Source organism: Bison bison, unplaced genomic scaffold (assembly GCF_000754665.1).
Source record: "Bison bison bison isolate TAMUID 2011002044 unplaced genomic scaffold, Bison_UMD1.0 scf7180017863946, whole genome shotgun sequence".
NCBI lineage: Eukaryota > Metazoa > Chordata > Mammalia > Artiodactyla > Bovidae > Bison > Bison bison.
In genome coordinates this window covers 576,846-601,900 of record NW_011494518.1, presented here as the reverse complement: position 1 = coordinate 601,900, position 25,055 = coordinate 576,846, and the positions used below count along the sequence as shown (strand labels likewise).

Below are 25,055 nucleotides of genomic sequence, written 5' to 3'. Positions count from 1 at the left end.
ACCCCTATTGCTGCTGCTGCTGCTAAGTCGCTTCAGTCGTGTCCGACTCTGTGCGACCCCATAGACGGCAGCTCACCAGGCTCCCCCGTCCCTGGGATTCTCCAGGCAAGAACACTGGAGTGAGTTGCCATTTCCTTCTCCAATGCATGAAAGTGAAAAGTGAAAGTGAAGTCACTCAGTCTTGCCTGACTCTTAGTGACCCCATGGACTGCAGCCTATCAGGGTCCTCCATCCACGGGATTTTCCAGGCAAGAGTACTGGAGTGGGGTGCCATTGCCTTCTCCTATTATACCCCCACAAAAGCTGACTTTGCCTGAAACAATCAGATCCTTGCTAGAATAACTTTCAAGTCTTGCCTGTTTCTACTTACAAAATTCTGCCATTTTGTAGTTATTAGGAGCTCCTTTTTATCTGCTAGATGGGATTTTGCCCAATTCATGAATTGTTGGATAAAGTCAGTAAGATCTTTAAAATTTACTCAGTTGAATTCTGTTTTGTAAAAGTAATCAGTAAATTCTAGGTGTAATCAATAATCAACTAATAATATATCAATAAACTAGTACACAAAGGAAATGTATTCTTTATAAGTTTTTCTTGCCAAAATTTAAAAATCGCTGCATTTATGGTTACTAAAGTTACTTGAAGAAATAGATATGCAAACAGAAAACCTACAAGTCTTTAAAAAGCTATCCATATTTTAATTCTTGGTGAAATAGGATTAAGGTTATACTCGCAAATGCATTTTTATAGCTTTTGGAAACAGTGTTGGATTTGTTAAATTCTACCGTATCATCAATCATATATAAGTCAACTCATAAATCATGTGATATTGCTTCAGGGAGGAAGCCAATTCTGACTCCATGTTGGAACTGTCTCTTTGATTTGCTTTTTGTTGCTTTTGTTATTATATTCATACAGAGTGGTTTGCCTCAGAGAATCTTGCTCCTCTGCCTGACTGTTAAACTCAAGTGCCTCTGTTCACAACCCTGTCCAGCTGTGGATGGCAGGAAGGAAGAAATGAACACATTCCCTGCCTGAGGTTTGCCATTCTAGGAGATGTTTGCAACATTAATAGCCTTTTCCCTTTGATTTCTCACCTCCCCTCACCTTTAATCTATAAAAAAACCCTGGCATCCAGACACCAATAAGATGGCTATTTTGAGGTGCTAGCCTGCCATCTTCTCTGTCTGACTGCTCCCCGATTAAAGTCTCTTCCTTGCCTCAACACCTCGTCTCTAGGATTCACTGGCCTGTTGTGCAGCAAACAGAGCAAGCTTGGACCCAGTAACAATATTATGGTATTTGTTAAACAAATTTGGGTATTTCCTGGCAGTCCAGTTGTTAGGACTTGGTACAAGCGTGCCAGGGTCACAGGTTCAACCCCTCGTGGGGGAATTATGATCCCATAAGCTGTGTGGCATGGCTAAAAAAAAAAAATTATAAAACCATTCAATTAGGATGTTTTGTACAGTAAGCTACTTGTTTTGTACAGTAAGCTACTGTACAAAAATATAAAATATTACAGGACCAAACTATTAGAATAAATAATAAAGATGTGAAAGAAAAGAGTGTAACAGAAAAATATCACACTGAAACAGCAACAGAATCAACTTAGAGAAGAAGAGGGTTAATTCAAAGGAATAACAAAAATTAATAATGCAAATATAACCCCTGGGAAGGATAATCACTGATGAAGAAATAAATTAATATTCTAGATGGAAATAGTCAATCTCTGGGACCTTAGGAACCAACTCGGCACCTGATTCTACCCTTACCCTTCTATTTTCCACATACCCAACAGTGGTGCCTTTTATGATTAGATCCTTCCTAGGTTGGTGACCCAACTGGGCTATGTTTCCTGTGGAATGAAATGTAAGACCTGAAGTGGGTTCCCAAAACAAAATGCCTCTTTCCTCCCACATTAGAGCTTTTTCTATGTCTGTAAAAGTGAGCCCATATTTTTTCTGGCCTTGAAATACCAGAAAGTTTGAATATTTGAAAAAAATAACGACGGGAAATTAGGGCCTCTTTTAAACTCTAAATTAACCTCTTATTTCTTTATTTTAAGGCAGATCTTAATCCCAGGTTACTTGTTTGGACATTTCCTTTTAGCTTGATTTAAATTATAAAACAAACAAAACTTTGATGTTTGCATCAGAAATTGGATTGTTTTCAGCATGTTAACTGATTTAATGAGATCTTTGTTAAAGATAAAGGCTTTTTAAAAAATATAAGTAGGTCACAGAATACGAGGGATGTCAGTTCAGTTCAATCACTCAGTCATGGCCAACTTTTTGCGACTCCATGGACTGCAGGAAGCCAGGCCTCCCTGTCCATCACCAACTCCGGGAGTTTACTCAAACTCATGTCCATTGAGCCGGTGATGCCATCCAACCATCTCATCCTCTGTCGTCCCCTTCTCCTTGCCTTCAATCTTTCCCAGCATCAGGGTCTTTTCCAATGAGTTAGCTCTTAGCATCAGGTGGCCAAAGTATTAGAGTTTCAGCTTCAGCATCAGTCCTTCCAATGAATATTCAGGACTGATCTCCTTTGGGATGGACTGGTTGGGTCTCCTTGCAGTCCAAGGGACTCTCAAGAGTCTTCTCCAACACAACAGTTCAAAAGTATCAATTCTTCAGTGCTCAGCTTTCTTTATAGTCCAACTTTCACATGCATACATGACCACTGGAAAAACCATAGCCTTGACTAGACAGACCTTTGTTGGCAAAGTAGTGTCTCTGCTTTTTAATATGCTGTCTAGGTTGGTCATAACTTTTCTTCCAAGGAGCAAGCGCCTTCTAATTTCATGGCTACAATCACCATCTGCAGTGATTTTGTAGGCCCTCTAATATTGTTGGAACCCCAAAAAAACCAAGGTGAAGGAACAGATCAAGATCATCATGGAGGATCTGGAATTAGTCCTGGGCAACCTGAAGGATGTAGCCAAGGAACTTAAGGAGCATGTTTTCAGTCTGTTGATCACAGTTTTGTGTGGAGAGGAGATACCCCATGTCCAAGATCAGGAGCGGTGGCTGTACTTCGCCGAACCAGTCATGAGGAGATACCCCACGTCCAAGGTCAGAGAAACCCCAGTAAGATGGTAGGTGCTGGAGTGGCTGTGAGGAGATACCCCACGTCCAAGGACAAAGGAGAAGCCCCAGCAAGATGTTAGGAAGGGGAATTCAAGTTTAGAATCAAACCCCGTTCCTGCCAGGGACGTTCAGAGGGCTCAAACAAACCTTGTGTGCAGCAGGACCCAGGGGCCCCACAAAGACTGAGACAGAACTGTTTGATCATCTCCTGTGGAGGTACAGGTCAGCAGTGGATTGCCACAGGGACAGGGGCTCTGGGTGCAGCAGGCTTGGGTACGGCATAAGCCCTCTTAGAGGAGGTCGCCATTAACCCCACCATAGAGCTAACTACGGATGTACTTACGCTAAAAAATCTCTATGTTTATCTGAAATTTACACTTAATTGTATGTCCTTTATTTTTATTTGATGTATCTGGCAATCCTATAGTAAATGAAGGGGACAATGATGACCAGAGAGGATCAAGAGAAAAAGAGGAAATGTATGCTAAGTGGGAGGGGTATATCTTATTATTTTCTCCTGCATGGCAATAAGCAATACCTTTTCACGTAAATTTTTTTTTAAGAATACAGATGGTTTGGAGCAATATTTAAGATTACCCTCTGCATCTAGGTCATTTTAGCATACTTGTAGTTTTTTCCCCAAATGGTGAGTTTTTGTTTTTTGGAAAAGCTCATATCCATGTACAGAAAAGTAATATATGAAGGAATCAGACACAAAAATTCTGAATAAATGTAAGACCACATATCGGTACAATTGAGCAGAACTCCCTTCCAAGGAGGGCTTTCCTGGTGGCTCAGATGGTAAAGAATCAGCCTGCAATGCAGGAGATGCAGGAGACACAGGTTCAACCCCTGGATCAGAAAGATCCACTAAAGAAGAGAATGGCTACCCACTCCACAATTATTGCTTGGAGAAGTCCATGGACAGAGGAGCCTGGAGGTCTACAGTTCATGTGGTCATAAAGAGCTGGACACGACTGAGTGACTAAGCACTTTAGCACCATTTCAAGGAGTATGTAATTATGTATCTTAAGGTGTTATGTGATACGTGGTCTTTTGGATTGGTTATGATGCATATAGATGTTGAATTGGCCTTGAAATAGTTCAGCTCCATCTACAGAGCCTTGTTCCTGAATAGTCTTCCAGTACTAATCTTCCAGTCAAGGGGAATTTAGTTTGTTTTGTGATTAAAGGATTGCCTTTCATCTGTTTCCTTCATGTTAAATCACATAACATTTTCCTGAAATTAAATTTCCTCTATATTTCCTCTGAAACTCACCTCCAGTCATCTTTGGATAAATTTATCAGGACATTCATTTCTTCTTCTTGCATAAGGCGATAAGCTGCACTCACATGATGATTTTCAAGGACAGAGCGATCATTATACAAAATGGCAACATCTGACCTAAGAAATAAAAACCAAATGCCTACTAGAGGATTTCTTCAGACCTCATGAGTATCTATTAACAATACTCAAGTCATAAGGCATAATAATATCAGTAAAAATCCAATAACTGAACACCTAAATTTACAGAGGTACTTAGTTTCCTTTTTGTTTTACACTGTATAACAATTTTAAAAAACAGACTTTTAGAGCAATTTTAGGTTTACAACAAAATTGAGCAGAACGTACAAAGAGTTGGCATATATCCCTTGGTCCCACACATGCATAGCCTCCCCCATTATTAACATTCCCAACCACAGAGGTACATTTATTAGAACTGATGAACCTACATAAACATTGTTATCAGAGACCATAGTTTACATTAAGGGTTTACTCTTAGTGGTGTAAATTTTATGGGATTGGACTAATGTAAAATGACATGTATCTACCATTAACGTATTATACTGAGTATTTTCACTGCCCTAGAAATCCTTTGTGAGCTGCCAATTCAGACTTCCCTTCCCATCCCCTTAATACCTGGCAACCACTCGTCTTTTTATTTTCTTCACAGTTTTGCCTTTTCTAGAATGTCATATGACTCTATGTAGCCTTTTCAGATTGGATGCTTGTACCTTTTAGTGTGCATGTAAGTTACCTTCATATCTTTTCATGGCTTGATAGCTCAATTCTTCTGAGCACTAAATAATATTACATTATTTAGGTGTATCACAGTTTATTTATCCACTCACCTGCTAAATGGCATGTTAGTAGCTTTCAAGTTTTGGCAATTATGAATAAAGCTGCTATAAATATCCATGTGCAGGTTTTCATGTGTACATAAGTTTTCAGCTCCTTTGGGTAAATGCCAAGGAGAGTAATTATCAGCTCATATGGTGAGAATATATTTAGTTTCATAAGAAACTACCAAACTGTCTTCCGGTATGGTTGTATCATTTTGCATTCCCATCAGTGACGCCTGAGAGTTCCTGTTGATTCACATCTTCGCTAGTGTTTGGTGCTGTCAATGTTCTGGATTTTAGCCTTTCTAATAGATGCATAGTGATATCTCATTGTTTAATTTGAATATCCCTGATGACATATAATATGGAGAATCTTTTCATAAGCTAATATCATCTGTGTGTCTTCTTTGGTGAAGTGTCTGTTAAGGAGCATTTTTAAAACCAGGCTGTTTGTTTTCTTATTGTTGAGTTTTAAGTGTTTTTTATATGTTTTGTACAATAATCTTTTATCATATGCACCTTTTGAAAACATTTTCTCCTACTCTTTGGCTAATCTTGTAACTCTCTTGCTATACCTAAGATCATCTAGATTTTCTCCTATGTCATTTTCTAGGAGTTTTAGAGTTTTTCATTTTACATTTAGGTCTATTATTCATCTTAAATTAATGAAGGTTTGTGTCTGGATTTTTTTTTTTTAACGTGGCTCTCTAGTTGTTCCAGCACCATTTGTTGAAGAGACTGTCTTTGTTCCATTGTATTGCATTTGCTTCTTTGTTAAAGATCAAATTTAATAGGAAATCTATTGTGGGGAGGTGATATATGCCCCTAGCTATCTGCATATGTTACTCCACTTTTATAATAGTTCTGGAAACAAAAGAGGAAGTAACTATTCTAGTGCCTAATAGGTCATTTCCTTTTAAATTTTATTATCGATAATCATAGCTCAATATACAGAAAACTAAACTAGGAACACATATATGCAATCCTTTTGAGAGAAAATTAAATATATTTTGTGCAAGTATCTTCAGAAATTTGCTGAGATCATGGGTAGAACTGTGATTTGCAAATCACATATTTTGTGTCATATAATCTCAGATTTAGCCATGGTCATTTTGTCAAGTTTATTGTATGATAGGGATCTAAGCATCACTATTTCTTCCTTTCAGCAACAAGCAAAGATGTGTTTTTTAATCAGATTTAATTACAGCAAAGTCTATGTGATTTTGTCTCATAAATCCAACAAGATGCTGAGAATACAGAATGGTTTTAATGTTTGAGATAATCTATGACTGCTATGGAAAGAACAAATTCTAAGCAATACTCAGTGTCCATGGTAACATGTCGCTTAGCATTTGCTTTTCACAAAGAGGAAATTATCTCTATTTATTTACACTTTCAAGGATTTCTATGGCTTATAATGTCTGTGTTGAACTCAAATCTAACCTTGCACCATGTTTTAAATTATTTTTCAGACATTTTGCATTATCTAGTAAATAGGTTTCCATATTAGAAAAGCAACTCTAAATACAAATAACAAAGAATAATACAAAATAGAAATTATTAATATCAGTAACATAAGACCAATATTGGACAATATTTGGACAAAATATGAAGCCAATAGAGCTTCTAAAAGCACATCATATTGTTGTATCTGTGATCACTGCAAACTTTTTGTTCATAAAATGCTCAAGTTCTTGTAGAATTAATCCATTAAATAATTGATCCTAATAGAAAATTTATAAGAAAATAAATAAAATACTAGACCTTTCCCTCACTTTTTATACAAAGCTTCTTAATATAAAATGGTAAAAAGTATATTCCGCTTCATCTTCCTCCTCCCTCTCCTCTTTCTCCTTCTCTTTTTCCTCCTCCTTCTTTTTCATCATCTACTTTTCTTCTCTGCTGTCTAAAGTAAGTTGTGAATCTTCATCCAGTTGTAAATCAGTGATAAAAGGAGAAAGCTAGGAATGATAATTTATACTGCTGCTGGAGGCCAGTCCATTGCCTTTACTTTGCAAAGTAAAGAAATGTTTTTTTGGAAGCAAATCACTTGCTCCCTTCTCTAATTCCCAAAACTGTGACCATACTCAGGGCCCAGCTCAATAATGAGCTGTCTTTAAAATCCCACTTATGAATTTAGTGGATGTAGAAGAGCCTTTGCTAAGCAAAAATGATCTGCATAGTTTCCCTTTCCTTTGATGTTTAACACAAATGAAAACAAGACATCTCTATATGCTATAAATGTGTGGTTAGTAATATTCTTGCTGCACAACCAGACTTCAAGGTCTTCCTGGTCACTTATGCTCTTTTAATCTGGGAGACTGTAAGGATAGACAGAATGCTTTCTCCAACATTTCATTGTCTGAATTCAAACTATTCTGTCTCTGTCAAGGGGCCATAATTTTCAAGTCCATCCATTGAAGGCTATAAAAGACTGTTTTATAGCCTTTAACATAAAAGACTGTTATGACTGTTATATGTCTGTCTTTGGCCATGGGAGCAGAGTTACATTAAGTAGACTGGATTGAGAGCAAGTGTCCCTCATCTCAGTTTCTCAACCCTGCTACTGCCATCAGGTGGTTATGTGCATATAGTTAGGTAATTTCCTCTATTGAGATCTTTGTTTTCTTTTCTTAGACTGTGGGGATTAGACCAGAGGTTATAGAATGTGGATCTCAGTCACTGTAGTATCCCTTGAAGCTCTAAAATGCCAAGTATTTTAATGTTTCTATGCTCCCCACATAAAAACAACAAATTCCTATAGCTAGGAAGTCAGTTTTAAAAATATTGCTGTTAAAAAACTGCACAAAAAAAGGCCACACAAAAATCTGCACATGAACATTTACACAAACTCTAAAATTTAGAGGAAACCAAGATATCCTTCAGTAGTTGAATAAGTGAACTCTGGGACATCCACACACTGGAATATTATTCAGTAATAAAAAGAAATGAGCTATCAACTCATGAAAAGACATAGAGGAACCTTAAATGCATATTGTTAAGTAGAAGAAACCAGTTTGAAAAGGCTTTATACTGTATTATTTCAACTATATGACATTTTGGAGAAGACAAAACTGGAGACCTTAACAAGATCAGGGATTGCAGTGGTTAAAGCAGGAAGGAGGGAGGCTGGAATGAAAAGATGAAGCACAGAGGACTTTTAGGGCAGTGAAACTCTTATGGATGATACTGTAATAGTAGATACTTGGCATTCTACATTTGTAAAGCTCATAAAATGGATAACACAAGCAGTAAACTGTAATGTAGGCTATGCATGCATGCTAAGTTGCTTCAGTCGTGTCCAACTCTGTGTGACTCCATGGACAGCAGCCCGTCAAGGCTCTTCTGTCCATGGGATTCTCCAGGCAAGAATACTGGAGTGAGTTGCCATTTCCTTCTCCAAATGTAGGCTATAGATTTTAGATAATAATAATGTATCAATATTGGTTCATCAGTTGTAACAACTGTACCACACCTGAGGTAGGATGTTAAAAACAGGTGAAACTGTGGGGTTGGGGAAGGAGTACTTGGGAGCTCTGTACTTTCTGTTAAATTTTTATGTAAATCTAAATCTACTCTAGGAGCTAAAAATAAACAACAAAAAATAATTCAGCTTAGTTTTCCCTCAACAAGAAGAGAGATCTACAGTAGTTCCAGAGTGAAATCAGTCTCTTAACTTACATCTCCATCTTAAGCATCTGTGACCAGTGGAAGACATAGAAATTCAGGATCCCGTGTATACAAGTAAATCGGATCCTGATGGTCCTGGACCAAATCCTGCCTCTCGAGCAATGAGATCTCTTTGCAACCAGAAAGAGCTTAAAGCCCCTTTCTATTAAGGACTGAATGAGTTCCCCCAAATTATGTTTATAATCCTAACGCCAGTACCTTAGAATGTGACTGCATTTGAAGATAAGGCCTTTAAAGACATAACTAATGTTAAAAAAGGTCATAAGGTGGGGCCCTAATCCAATATGACTGATGTCCTTGTAAGACCAGGAAGAGACTCCAAGGTATGCTCAAGCAAGGAAAAAGGTCACTGAGGACACAGCAAGAAGTCAGCCATCTGGAAGCCTAGGGGAGAGGCCTCGGAAGAAATCAAACTTGCTTACACTTTGATTTTGCATGTTCAGTCTTTAGGACTTTGAGAAAATGTCTGTTATTTAAACCACCCAAACTGTAGTATTGTGTGACAGCCTTAACCAACTAATGCACCTCTACTCTGATATTTTGATTCTAATAACTACCATTATTACCACAATTAAAAATCCAATTTTCTAATTGTTTTAACATTGCTTATTAACCTGGAAATAAGATTTGTTTTATTTTTAGATTTTTTTTTTCAAAAATAAATTTTCATTCTTTCAAATACATAATGACACTGAACTGATGCCTTGACATGAAACTGACAAACTGCCATCAACAAATGATGCAAGATTTGCTCCAGTGAATAAATGTCTGACTTGTGTGACAGTTTAATATAAGTTCTGGGCACAGAAAAACGATCTTATACATTTTTATGTTCTTTAAATTGCTAAATATGCCACAAAAAGATAAAAGATTCTGGATAAATAGGAACTGACCGAAGTGTTTGCAGCTGAAGGCATTTTGCTAAAATCTATTAAATTCATTTTTTTAGACATCTTCATTATTATTTTGAAATCCTCTTAAAGAATAAGTAATACTCAGAAAAACAAATGTCAAATTTTAACTTAGAAAAGTTAATCCTTTACCTTACCTTGTCTGAATGTGAAAATTGTTTGTAGTCCCTGTATGCTCATAGTCATGAATGGCAGCGGCAAAGACCATTGCTAAAATTTCCAGTTCAGTGAGCCAGTGCTATTAAATTAAGGAAAGATTCCATCACATCAAAAGTAGAGTCAATGTTGTCTTTCTATAGAAAGCTTCATTGCATACAGTATAAATCATTATATAAAATTCTTTTTATGAAGTTTAAATAATTTTCCCTTTTTCATCTCCATTAACTGTACATAGTGGATGCTTCACAAGGTTGATGATTGTTTAATGACTTGTAAGTTAAAAATCTAGACATCATAATTTTCCTTGTTAATTGGAAAAAATGATAATTTTCTATCATTTAAAAGGTGAGCTCTAAATGAATTTTGAATTTACAGCCTTACCAATTTGGGTAAGGCTAATCTTACCTAAACTCTAAATGAAATCATTTAGAGTTTAGTAATTTTTAACATATGACTCATACAATATTAAAATGTCTTTTAGCTCAACTTTTGTAGAAGAATTTACTATGAGAAAAGAGTTGAAAATGTTTACTTTGGTCATTAGAGAAACTGAACTTTAAGTTTTATATTTAGAAATTTAGAAGAGTTTCCAAGAGTTTATCGTTTGCTCTTTATAATACATCTATTTTATGACGATACAGTGAAACTTAATAGCAATGAAAGAGTAAATGTTTTCACATAAAATCCAGAGCACTGCTTCAAATACATTGATATTTTGTTGTTATCAATTGGATGGTTTAACAAATTTTCTCTACTGTTATAAGTTCATTTAGGTAATTCAATAGTTTGTTCACCTCTCACATTTTGTGCGACACTTTAACTGCATGGTTCAATAGGACAATCACATGTGACTATTTAAATTAAAAATAGGTAAAATTAAGTTCTCTTTTTCAGTCACAGTAGTCACATATCAATTGCTCAATAGTGGCAAGTACCTATCTTACAGAACAGTGCAGACAGAAAATGTCTCCATCACCACAGAAGTTCTATTGGAGAGCGCTGTAAGTGGGTAGTACTTGATGGCAGGAATGGAAGATCCAAAATGACATGGAACTTGCTCTTAATGGTCTTATTCCATATACATGGAAAAGGCTTTGCACAAAGTAGCAGAAAAATACAATGTAAAGTACATGCATACTTGATGAAAACTCACAGAATAAAGGTATAGATAGGACATCTATTTGGTGGCAGTAGATCTTGGACGAAGGATGGACAAATATTGGTAGTTAAATGCAAGCTTGAGAACAGAGAGATTCTAAATAGAAAGAGTAAATATGGAAGAGTACTGTAGAGGCCTATATGGAAATTGCACTGCTAATAGTACAATTGTGTTGGAGAGTCAAGTGAAGGGAGACTGAAAAGAGAAGGTGGAGTATGGGAAAGAGTCGGTAGATGACCTTGATTAGAGCTGATGAATTAGGACTTTGAATAAAAGTCAAGGAGAAGCCACTCTAAGTCTATCAAACAGTGGAGGTGACACTGTTGAGGTTCATGGCTGCCAAAAGGCACAGTCTTATTCATCTTTGCTTCTTTCATATAACACATCGTGGTTATTTGGCACATAGTAGGAACTTAACATTTGTCTGTTGAATTGAATTTCACCAGTTTTAATATTAGGAGGAAGTAATAGGGAATGGTGGAAAGAGACTGCAATCAGAGAATTCTGGTTTTAAACCTGGCAAATAAGTTATTTACTCTCTCAGGCACAGTTTCCATGAAAAGAGAATTAGTGACCATTCCCCTGTGGACTTTAAAAGAAATTTAAAGTTGATATATGTGTTGTACCTATCACAAGTCTTATCATATAGTAAATACAGAATAAATGGCATTTTACTGAACTTATTACCTTAAATGGACTTCCCTTGTGGCTCGGCTGGTAAAGAATCTACCTGCAATGTCGAGACCTGTGTTCAATCCCTGGGGTGGGAAGATCCTCTGGAGAAGGGAAAGGCTACCCATTCCAGTATTCTGGACTAGAGAATTCCATGGACTGTATAGACCATGGGGTCGCAAAGAGTCGGACACAACTGAGTGACTTTCATTTCCTTAAATATACTGTTTAAGGTATTGGATCTGGAAAATAATAGTGAACTAACATATCTTTACTGATTGCAATTCAAAAATAAATGCCTCACAGTTGGATAACTGAAGCAGAAATGATATTCAGAACCAAGGAGAGTTAATATAACTAGCTGCATTGTGTTTATAGGTTCATTTAATTGTGAGTCATTAAAAGGAAATGACGTAAAGACTTATATTACAGGCTGAACTGGGACTGAGCCTCCAATGTCCCCATTGAGACTATGGAATTAAATACCATGAAATGAATAGCAATTTAAGTTAAACCAGATTTTGTAACCCCCAGAAATCCATTGCTTCATTAAAGAAAATTGTTAGAAAAAAAATCACCCATCTTCTTAAATATTTCCTATTGGTTATATTTAAGATTTACAGACTTATCTGTGATTTTTAAAAGCAACATTTTATATCCACTATGATAACAGAGACTATGAAGAAGCAATTGTAAAAAAATTAAATTGGGAAATCAGAGATAAATTTTAATTATAGATTATCTCAAAGCATTTAAAATTGTTATCTTCCTAGCTGTCAAAATTGATTATATATATGCTTCCTGTTTTGGGTCTTATTAATCTCTGCTTCCCATAAACAGTACTTCCTTCATGAAGTCATCTTGTTTATTGTCACACTATCATCTTAACAATTAAATTTAACTAGTTTGGGAAGAGAGAAACATTGAACATTCACATTTAATTGAAAAATACATCTATTTCATATTAGTGAAAGTAGAGCTGGAGGCTAATTTTTATCTCCTTAGTTGACAATTTATTTTATACTGGTGTCAAATGAGAATTCTAACTCAGAAAATGGTTGCTTAAATTCAAGGATTTTGTAAATGACTCATGAGGACAAGTCACAGAGAATAAACGTGAATCATATCACTCTTCCCAACCAGAACAGCGGTCAGTACATAACCTAAGTTCTTATTCCCAATGGACAGAAATAAAGAGTTAAAATGAAGAGTCATGAGGAGTGTAGGTATTGTGCTTCATCTAACTTGCATTTTGCCTAGAGAAGTGCCCAGGCAGACTTACTTGTAAAGCCCTCAAATTATACCAGAGAAAGGTATTAACCGCCATTAACACCATGTACAGTGTTGATAGAAAGAAAGGAGAAGGAACTAACATTAATTGGACATTTTAGGCAGATGGTTTCATTTAATTTTTATAATCACCCTATTTACCATTCACAAGGTAAGTTTTAAATCTCATTTGGCAGATAACACAGCCAAATCCTAAAGAAGTGAATCAATCTGCAGTAGGTCACATAGCTTTCAAATGGCAGGGCAGGAATTCAAACTGAAATCTCTCTGATTCCAAAATTTCTGTTCTTTCAACAGATCACAGTGTTCCTTCTGTGGATGACAATAGCCTTCATTATTTAAGGGAGGCAATATGTTAAATACATTCTTCTAAGGTTTCAAAAGCAGAATTTCTAGATAATTTAACTGGATACACTGATGGGTAGAGAAGCTAACAAAGCTTTAAGACTTATGATGTAATTTTCATATCTGAATAATTTTGTGTGTGTGTGTATACAACAGAGAATGTATGTGTGTGTGTGTGTATAAGGCTGGGAGAATTTTAGGTTAGAAAGTCACATTAACCTGTTAGTTCCTGGTGTATCTAAAAAAGCATAATTAATAACCCCTTACATTACAGGTAGTTTTGAACCTTTTTTCTCTATCCCTTTGAATAGACTGAGTTAGTTTTCTATAACTAACCCAATGTGGAAAGTGAGTATAATAGTATTAATACATAATACATATAAGTTAATATATAGTATAATAAATATAATATTCATACTAATTGCTGTTATGTTTCAGGAACTAGGTTAGGTTTACACATATGATATCATTACTCCTCACTGTCATACTGCAAGGTGGTCGGCATTATTAAACCACATTTTAGTGACCAGGGAACAGAAGTAGATGGCAAGAAAGCTAGGTAGTGGGGAAGTTAGGTTTGAAATCAATATCTGCTTGCCTTGAAAGCCCACACTGTGTCCACTCCTCCAAACACTGTTGGATTGGAAGTCATTTGCAAGAACAGAATTTCCATGTAGTTTTGGAATAGAGACATAGTGGCATATTTTTGTAGACTGGAGAAAAACTGAGTAGTTTCAAAGTATGAGGGGCTATTTCTGGGTGTAGTCAGAGGACTACAAGTTCCAAAGGAATAGTTTTCAAGTACTTCTCTTAGACTCAGTATCAGAGAGAACACAATGCCAGGAGCCCTCAAATATAAGTGTTCTCTTGCCAAGGCTCTCAGATGGTTTCATATTCAAAGAGTCATTTGGAAGTAGGTTGGCAGTACATGGTGATCTTTAGCAAATAGCTCAAGCTACCACACGCCCCTGTCACCTTGCACAGAGCAACAAGTGACACAAGGAGAGAGACGGAGACAGAGGGTCAACTGTCTTATCAGCTCTGCACTGCCTACTCCAGGCCTGAGAGTGTCCCAATATGATGCCAACAAACTGAAGGACAATGGCTCCATCGCAATCCCGTTCAGGCAACGGTCCTGTGAACATTTCGCAGCTAACAGGCTGCACTGGCCACCTGATAGTGTTAGGCTGCTACTGGAGTGCTCTGTAAACGCCATGCTGATAAGACCGTTCTGAAACAGCAGGGCATTGCCTAAAACATTAATGTAAGTGACCCTGTCTTCTCCATATCAAATCTTTGGATCTTCAGCTAAATGCATATTTCTATAAGGCTTTTTTTGTTTGTTTGTTTCAAAGAACCAATACATTCATATGTGTGAAAATTAATACTCAACTTCTACCACTTTTTTTTAATCTAAAAAGCTTATTAAAATAGCTTGCAAAAAACTGTCGAGCTGGTAGTATAACCTAGTTTTGACAAAATAGTCAGTACACTGAAAATTCATTTTGCTTTTCCTCTCATCATCAATCATAAAATTTCACATTAGTTTAAATGTATTTTCCTGATCCTAGACAACACTGACAGTCTCCAACTCAACTATTTTTGTAATGGCCAAGCTAAGGGATAAGAAATGAGTCCACCAACACTTTTCTTGTTAAAGGATGAATTTAGAAATAAGTTTCTAAACCAAACCTGCTATAGTATAGTGAAGTTATAATTATCGGTTAGTATCTCAAAAAGTGACTATGTCATCTTTACTAACAATTTAAACTTTCTAGGAGTCATGCCAGGCTGGGCCAGATTTCCCGTCTCCCAGAGAAGTTGGAATAGCTTGTTAGATTCTGGAACAAGCCTTCCTTGCAAGTCTGAGGGTAAACTCACATTGTGGGTTTGAATTTCTCTATTTGCCTGCTAATACAGCATCCCTCATCTGTTTAATGTCATCGTCAGCACAGAGATTGCAAAGCTGAACTAGGAGACTTTTATTTGGTTGCCTTTACACTTGCAGTACTTGAGCAAACAACATCCTGGTTACCTACCACCCTGAAATGGCATATATCTTCTCCTCATACTTCATAATTAAAGCAGATAGTTTTATACCAAAGCAGACAGAGCTTTTCCATTCTATTTTGTTCTGAGGAAACGTAATTAGTTCAGTTTCCATTTCAGACTAACACTTAAATATTTCATTTAACTTTTCAATGCCACAGAATTCGGAAAACAGGAAATGATAAACATGTAAAATGAAAACCACCTCACTATCAGATTCAAGACCAAGGTCTTAGAAAGGAAAAAGCAAGCAGATCTAACCAGGAAGATGTTACAGCATTTATTCCCTGTGTAACAGCATGTGCAGGAGTCAGGAGGCACTCTCTGTTTTCACACTAATTGCCATGCATATAAAACCCAGGGAAAACAGAGTCCAAGGAACAGCTGCAACAAGGAAGTCTGATTAAACCAGCTTTATAAGAATCTGTGTGCATGTGTGTATGCATATGGGGCTTCCCTGGTGGCTCAGAGGTTAAAGCATCTGCCTCCAACGCGGGAGACCAGGGTTCAATCCCTGGGTTGGGAAGATATACGCATATGCTGGGAAGAGAAACAGATATAAAGAAAGTCATACATACTACTTTTTAAAATTGTACAATATTTTAAAGCTATATCTTTGAATGTTTGTTTCTGCTTATTATTGCTAACATCTGCTTCCTCCCTTTAAGTGTCAAATGAATTATGAGTAAACTTCAACCAAGGACCAAGTCCAACCATGACTACATTTGATTTGGCTCCTTGGGCACATTTATGCCTTAACTGAGTGATATCTATATTTACAACTTAAAGAGAGAATACAAAGGTACGATTACATATAATTCAGCCTTCTAGAAGGTTACAAGAGAATCTTGCTACTGCATCAGTAAAGGTTTTTGTTTTTTGCCTCCCCCCAAGCAGGCCTTAACTCCAAAGCAGTTATATTACTCGCTGATCCTGTCAATATAATGCGAATTTCTATTGAATTGGCAGTGATATTCCAAAAAATTTCTTCATTAAAAGCCCAGCTGAGCTCTCAGCTACTAGCCATCGTCAACTGCCAGCCATATGACTGAACCACTGTGGATCCCTGCCCAGTGATGTCTTCAGATATCTGTGTCCATAGTTGCTAGCTGGTCACAATCACATGAGAGACCCCAAGTGAGAACCTTCTGTTTGGGACCTTCTAAGCAACAACCCTTGAGAAATATGATAAATTATTGTTATAAGCCATTGAGGTTTAGAGTAGTTTGTTTTGAAGAAACAGATAATTGAAACACCAGGCAGGAGTGGAATCTGAGCCCAAAGCATTGATGGATCTGCAATATTTAGGAGGCAAAAAAAAGATGGAGAAGTAAAATAGATAATTTCTTTAGTCGTTGTGTGAGACACCTGTCGACAAATCATAGCAAAGGGATCTTACGTAGTAAATAAAACACTAGATTCTTGGGGGGAAATGTATATAACACACAGGTATACAATAAACTTGGAGAATCGTGTACCTGTTATAAGTTTTCAAGATCTTCAGGGCTCCATATTGTGTCTGTAAGAGCTTTGTGTGGCACTAGGTAAGGAATACAGTCTCTGGGGCAGAATGATGAAATATGGAGGAGTCCTAGTCATGTAGCTCTGAATGCCAATGACCCACACCAATAAAAAGGACGTGATGTCTGAAATCTAAACAGGTAGGCAATGTATATTATGGGGTTTGCTAGACCATTCTACTTATTCTACTTACATGGGTTTTATGATACTGCTTCACGTAGGTCAACACATGAGAATTCAAAAATGGACTTAGATTTTGGGGATCTCAACAATGACTCATACCTTGGGATGAACCCCTCCCAGTTTGGAACCTTCAGAAGGAAGGACTGCTCTTCCCTTTTTAATCTCTTGGAAGTCATGCTATGCTCTGAGACATTATAGGAATTCCAGGCTGTCTCAGACTTCCCATCATCTACTCATTGTTGTCCCAGGATTTGCACTGCTGAACCATTTATCCAGTCATCAACTGATCCATTCAGATGCAAAGAGGAAGAAGAAGAATTTGGAAAAATCCACGTGAATAATTTACAAAAATATCTATTAGGATTTGATTGTAATTAGTGATACAAGCATATAAAAGAGAAAAAGCTAGTGAGGTCAGCCTGGTTAATGAAATGAGGGAAGAGCACTACAACTAACTTTTATTCCAAAGGCTTTTTTTCTAGGTCACTTTTCTGGAGGTTGATTCCTATGGGGAAAGTGAGTGAGTGAATGTTAGTCACTCAGTCATGTCTGACCCTTTGCAACAGCATAGACAGTAGGTAGCCTGCCAGGATCCTCTGTCCATGGAATTCTCCAGGCAAGAACATTGGGGTGGATTGTGATTCCCTTCTCCAGGGGATCTTCCCAACCCACAGATTGAATCCTGGTCTCCTGTATTGCAGGTGGATTCTTTACCATCTATCTGAGCCACAGGAATTTACAAATGAAAATGCCATATGGTCCAAATTTTGAAAAAATTGCAGTATATTTTCACTTGCTTCTGGAAATCTTTTTTCACTGAATTAAAATATTTTTTTAAATGTATATTATAGATAACTTGTTGACCCTCAAAAATCCAGAAGATACTTATAATACTTTTATGAGTATTAAAGAAACAATGAGAAGGGAATGGGATTAGAAGTTGCAAACTAACAAACTTCAATCACAAAGACTTTCTTACCATGATACCTGTATGAAGCATTATGTAATGCACAGTTTGAGTGACATCAGCTGCATGAATCAAATTGTGGTATGGATTTTTGTACTTGCTATAACCAACTTCTAGAGCTTCTGCAAAGGCAATTAGGCAAGAAACAGGAATCTGCAAAAAGTAATAATTATGATTATATTTTGACCAAAAGAGTGGCACTGAGTTAACACGAGCACAAACATGTTTGGGATGGGACACATTAGTGAGTCAGAGGTGGGCAGTAGTTTCTTAAAGTTAAATGCAGATTGTTCCAAGAAAACAGTTCATTAATCTGTCAGTTTTCAATGCTGATGAAAATTATAACCCCCAAATGTTTAATTTAGATGGATGAAATAACAGTCTTAACCATATAGCAGTCTTTAAATTTTTATATCTTCTAGAGTCAAATAAGAAGGCTAGTTTTTAAAGGTGTAAAATTTTCCAATTACAACTGGTAAAATCTAGTTTTTCTATCAGTAATTCAAGGAGGTTAAAATAAATGACCTCCAAGTAACTTCTAACTCTAAAAATATCATGACTCCATAGATACACACTGAGAAATCTGAATCAAATTTGTTGCTGAGATAGCTCTAAGTGAAGTTAATTAGAAGCCCTTTCATTTTAAGAAAAGCTGCCAGAAATAGTTCATTTAGTATTTTAGGAAACTCATATTTCTTTAAGACACAGATTCCAATGTTTATGTGAGTGTTCCATGAATAATTCAAGGTGACATTCGTATCGTGTTGCAATGACGCTATCATGGCTTTATGATACCACAGTGGAAATAAAGAAATGTCAATGATTTGTGGAGAACAGCCATATCATGTGGTGAACTCATCCCCACAGTTCTGTGATCTGCCAACCCAGAAACATTTTTAGATGAATTGATTAATGAATCAACATTTTGCATTTTCACTCTCACACAGATAACTCATTCTAAGAGCATTGTACTTTTGTTCCATGTTTCTGACCTTGAAACGGTTGATAAGATCGTATCTGGTGAATAGTTCATAAATCATAAACTTCAGACTGTGTTCTCCACTTGCTTCATTCAAGGCAAATACATCAAAAGACCATTTATCAACATCCTGTAGGAAAAAAAGTAAATATTTTAGATGGCAACATCACATGGCTTTGTTTCTTTCTATGAAAAATTCTTAGAAAGATCAAGAATTATACATCCAGCAGGTCAGATTTCAATTCAGCACATCAGACTTTACTTTCACCAGCATCTGATATGACAGGGACACAGTGTCTATGGATCCACAACAGTGAAGTCAATAATACTTAAGTTCTTCCCCTTAATCCCAAGGTTATCCAATTTGATATACTGAACTATAACTCCCTTATCCTTAGTCTTTCTCCAAATGAAAGCCATAAATCATTTTCCCAAAGTGGGCCTAATTTTATGGTAGAATTACAGGTTATGTGGGTGATTTAACAGAGGGATAGAGGGGAGATAACCCCAATTTATCTTCCCCACCCACACACCTACAATACTGCCTGAACGTCCACCTTTTAAGAGCTACTAATTTGGTTTAGACCTTTGATATTTTGAATCTTCATTTTTTTCAAGATGCAGATACTTCCTTGGTGGCTCAATGGTAAAGAATTTGCCTGGCAATGTAGGAGACACAGGTTCAATCCCTGGTCTGAGAAGATCCCCCATGCTGCAGACCAACTACCGAGCCTGTGCTCTAGAGGCCGGAAGCGGCAACTACGGGGCCCACGTGCCACAACTCCCGAAGCCCGCGTGCTCTGGAGTCTGTGCTCTGCAGCGAGAGAAGCCACTGCAACGAGAAGCCTGTGCACCACAACGGGAGGATAGACCCGGTTCTCCACAGCTAGAGAAACACCTGCTCAGCAAGGAGTAACCAGCACAGCCAAAATAAGTAAATAAATATATATATTTTAAATATGCAGGTGCTCTAGAGAGATAGAGTACTGTTTCTAGGTAGAGTAATAGTACCTTATTCTGCACTCTAACCTTGGCTGATTCATCTTTACTTTTTTACCAGGGACAGATGGTGAGATAAAGGAAGTGGGCCTCTTCACTGGGGAGGAGAATAGTGTTTTTGGCATTACAGGCAATTCCCCAGGAAAGTGATCAGGCCTGTAGTGAAACAGATACCCTATGAAAGTGCCCCCTAATTGTGGGAAAGAGGGCAATGAGCAGGTATATCAAACCACTCCAGCCACCTAACGATATTCATTCAGGTAATTCCAGGTCAAAAACTTGCAGAGAAGTCCACGAATGGATTTGCAGCAAGTGTTATCAGTACATTAAAGATGTATTAAGATAAAGTTTGAGTTTGCAATCATAAATAAATCACTGAAACTTAGAAATCTACAGAAATACAGCAGAATCAGTACTAATGATTATCAGAAATTATTAGCAAAGAAGGTCTAGTGTTTGCACACACAGAATGGGTTTAGTATTGAATAGTAAGTAGATAACCTGAAAGCTGTATATTAATTTCAAATTTAAGCAGGCCCTGTATTAGAACTTTTCATTTAGCGTATTTCACAGAGACAACAATACATAATGTAATAAGCTGAATTACAGCTGATAAGCAGTTTTCAAGCCATCTTTTAAAACTCTTTCTTTTGACAAACAGTAACAATAACTCCAAATGTAGTTTTAATCATTTGGGAACACCAAGGAAATACTTTTTTGGCTTGCTTGTGTACCTTTGTTAAATTCTTTGCATTTGGCCTTAATTTGATCCCAAAATACTTGCTTGATCTGTTTGTAAATTTAAAATCTCTCAGAGTTCTGTTAGAAGTCATTTTGCCATTAATAAAGCTCAATGGAGACAAACAAATCTCTTACTAAATTCCAAAGCTAACACAGAGGAATCAGTTCAGATGGTTACAAAGCTGCTGTTTACAGTTCCTGCCAGGGGTTTCCAACTAAGTAAAAGGTTAACTCTCCATTTGGGGGCATTTTTTTTTTAATCAACAATGATAATTTATATCTGTAAACTTCTGCAGATGTGTGGCTTTTACTTTGTCAGCCTGAGAACAAACAAGGCAAGGAGGTATCTTGGGAAATTAGAATTATTAAAACAGTCTTAGTGATGATTCTCCTCAACCCATTAGTTCATGTTTCCTGTATACTACATTTTTGAAATCTGCTTGCATTCTCTCATACCAAAATATTCTGTTAGTTGGTTTCTATAAAAATAAAATTAAGTGACTTTCTTGCCTACAGTTGAGGAAATAATGAGGAAATAAAAATCTTTTAAAAGCTAAGGGATAATTCATATCCAATAATACAGTTCAGTTATATACTTGCCTCTATTATAGTTTTAGAAACATGAATATAAAAAAGCTTCTGAGAAAAACAAATTGCTTTTTAAATGAATAAGATTAAAATCTAATATGCAGCAGAGAAAAAACAAATGCAGAGGAAAAAAAAAACAAAGGCGATGCAAAAGGGATGCTTAAAAGTGAATAGAGGAACAAAAGAAATCAATAGAAATGCAAACTAGGAAAGGGGTTTAATGTATCAAAAATAAAGTAACTTGGTATATCCTGTTGCCAGTATTCTTTAAATTTTTGGTTAATACAGGAAACCACCATAAAGCTATTAGAGGAGACAAAGTTGAATTTCCTACCCAAATTAAGCAACAGAATGAAATAGGGAATGTAGAGTGACAAGCTTACAAAATGCCTCTTTAGTAATATCGTCTAGAAACAGTGTTCACATACACACACACGCACACAAAGTGGGCACAAGTGAGTCCAAAACTTTTAGCACATCGGATTTTCAACTCTAGTTATTTCTAACACATGTAATACTGCAGCTGGGCCTCAGACTAGGGCAACCACAGGGAAAGTCAGAGACAAAAGAGAGACATTTCTTTTTTGTTTACTTTTTAATTTTATCTTCTTTTTTATATTTTCTCAGACCTAAAATTCTAAACAATTTTCTTCGATGTAAGTTTTGTCCTTTAATTATATTTGACTGAAATGTCTTTTCATTGATAATGCATTCATTTCATACTATATAGTAACAAAATATGTGTATTCTGACAAATGCTGGTGCCATTTCAAAGCTGAATACAAGATCCACCTAAATAAAGCATAATAAACAAATAAATAATAAATAAAGCATAAAAAAGACAACATCACACACATATGTGTATTTATACATGTATATTACAGTTGTTAGTTTTAAACATTTATATGTATTGATACAGTTTGTTAGTGTAAACATTAACAAACTGATCCTCATTTAAATCAACAAGTTATGACTTGAAACACATGACATTTGTAAATGGTTAAAAAAATTTTTTTATAGTCTGATTATGTAAGCTACATCAAAGACCTATTCTCATTTTCTTCCCATCATTTTAAAGAGACTAGAAAAAATGACTATTTGATAAACTAAGATAATTGAAATTTTTTACCTTTAATGTTACTATGACAGCCTCTGGATATGCCAAGCCAACCATGTGATAGGACTTTCTGTACATTCTGAAAAAGAAAAATAAATGTATATATAAAAATCATTTACTTAAAGTTTTTAGCTATTTCTTAAAAACAAAGAAATAATTACCTTTGACTTGTTGAACTTGTATCATTAGATACAGATTCTCTTTCTGGCAACAATGATAATTATTGCCATCATCTATTACATGTTTACAATGTAATAGATGCAAATAGTATTTTGTTTGGAGAAGGCGATGGCACCCCACTCCAGTACTCTTGCCTGGAAAATCCCACGGACGGAGGAGCCTGGTGGGCTGCAGTCCATGGGGTCGCTAAGAGTCGGACACGACTGAGCGACTTCACTTTCACTTTTCACTTTCATGCATTGGAGAAGGAAATGGCAACCCACTCCAGTGATCCTGCCTGGAGAATCCCAGGGACGGGGGAGCCTGTGGGCTGCCGTCTATGGGGTCACACAGAGTCGGATACGACTGAAGAGACTTAGCAGCAGTAGCAGCAGTATTTTGTTTACTCAAAACCACATATAAAGTCAATAAGGTTTTAATTTCTATGTAAAGAGATCTTTTCCTAAACTTCATCTTATTAAAGAAAAGACTGACATTTGCATGTACAGCAACAATGCTTTTTAGCACCATCACATTCAAGTCAGCAGAGCAGCCTTGCTTTGTGTCCTTTTGTGTTACCAAATTTTCAGTCTAGAAGCTGAGTGGCACTGAAATAGTCCTTTATAGCTTTTCTTTCTTTTTTCACAAAATGAAAATTATGGAAGGGAATACGTAGCATCATCAGAATTTACACAGCTTACTTCTTTTGTTTTAGTTAAGACTATTGGGAGAAACCACATTGAAAAAAATTGCTTAAGTTTGTTCAAACTGTCTTTTAATATTATTTAATAAAGATTATCCAGAAAGGATATTTTTTATTTCTATAATAGCAACAATAAAAATATATTTATTAATCAGTAATTTGTCGGTTCCACTTTCCAAAAGAAAACCAAGATGTCTTAAATAAATATAAGAAACTCTTCCACTGATTTGTGCAAAAATAGAATCAACATGATACCCTAATGTGTAGAAATAGCAGTAGGTTTCTAACCAGGACTGAAAGAAACATGGTTCCTCCACAGCGTCCTGTGAAAAGCATGGGATAATCATGTCCCTTAATTTTTACATTGTTAGCTCATAAGCAAGTTTCATTCCTAGATTATACTGTAGTAACTTCTCCCCACAAGATGCCTGAACAAAGCCATAATTTAATGACTATATCATTATATTGGGGGTCAATATAAGAAATATAAGAAAATATTCTGCATCTTTTATAAAATCACTAAGGGAAATACTAACCCTTTTGACTCAATGTGTCTTATGTTAAAAATCCATAAGACATTACTCAGTTCCTATGTAAATGCTATCTTTTTTTAAGATAATAAAAGCCAAATAATTTTTCATGTTTTCCTTGTTCATCTTCACTTCTCAGATGCTCAGAATTAAAATATTGTATTTACTTACATAGAGATTAGGTTTTCTTGATAAAGTATCTTCCCATTTTATTACAGAGACTTTGTTACTGTATTTCCATGTTCCCATTTTAAAATTCACATTCAAAAAACTAAGATCATGGCATCTGGTTTCACTACTTCATGGCAAATAGATGGGGAAACAATGGGAACAGTGACAGACTTTATTTTCTCGGGCTCCAAAATCACTGCAGATGGCAACTGCAGCCACGAAATTAAAAAACACTTGCTCCTTGAAAGAAAAGCTATAAAAAACCTAGACAGCATATTAAAAAGCAGAGACATTACTTTGCCAACAAAGGTCCCTACAGACAAAGCTATGGTTTTTCCAGTAGTTATGTACAGATCTGAGAGTTGGATCATGAAGAAGGCGCCAAAGAATTGATGCTTTTGAACTGTGGTGTTGGAGAAGACTCTTGAGAGTCCTTTGGACAGCAAGGAGATCAAACCAGTCAATCCTAAAGGAAATCAGTCCTGAATATTCATTGGAAGGATTGATGCTGAAACTGAAGCTCCAATACTTTGGCCACCTGATGCAAAGAGCCAACTCCTTGGAAAAGACCCTGAGGCTGGGAAAGATTGAAGGCAGGAGGAGAAGGGGATGACAAAGGACGAGATGGTTGGTTGGCATCACTGACTCAATGGACATGAGTTTGAGCAAGCTCTGGTAGATGATGAAGAATAGGAAAGTCTGGTGTGCTATAGTTCATGGGGTCACAAAGAATCGGACACTACTGAGCTACTGAAAACAACAATCTAGTTTTTGTCTTAAATGACCTTAAATAATTTTTAGATATGGCAAACAGTTATAATAAAAAATTATCCTTATCCTCTATATCAGTTGAAAGATTTCAGAGCAGCCTATCAGAAAAATACTAACATTACTTGCTCCACTAAG

General features: G+C 36.3%; 1 protein-coding gene across 2 annotated transcripts in view; it reads right to left on the bottom strand.

The window, feature by feature from the left end:
• PDE1A (phosphodiesterase 1A, calmodulin-dependent) overlaps positions 1 to 25,055 on the bottom strand; it is a 397,000-nt gene that overhangs the window by 66,313 nt on the left and 305,632 nt on the right. For both annotated transcript variants that reach the window (XM_010833841.1, XM_010833842.1), the window contains 5 exons: positions 22,599 to 22,665; positions 19,155 to 19,271; positions 18,175 to 18,315; positions 9,955 to 10,055; positions 4,372 to 4,497 (listed from right to left, as the gene is read on the bottom strand). In XM_010833841.1, coding sequence (XP_010832143.1) covers positions 4,372 to 4,497; positions 9,955 to 10,055; positions 18,175 to 18,315; positions 19,155 to 19,271; positions 22,599 to 22,665 — 552 coding nt within the window. The remainder of the gene's footprint in view (positions 1 to 4,371; positions 4,498 to 9,954; positions 10,056 to 18,174; positions 18,316 to 19,154; positions 19,272 to 22,598; positions 22,666 to 25,055) is intronic.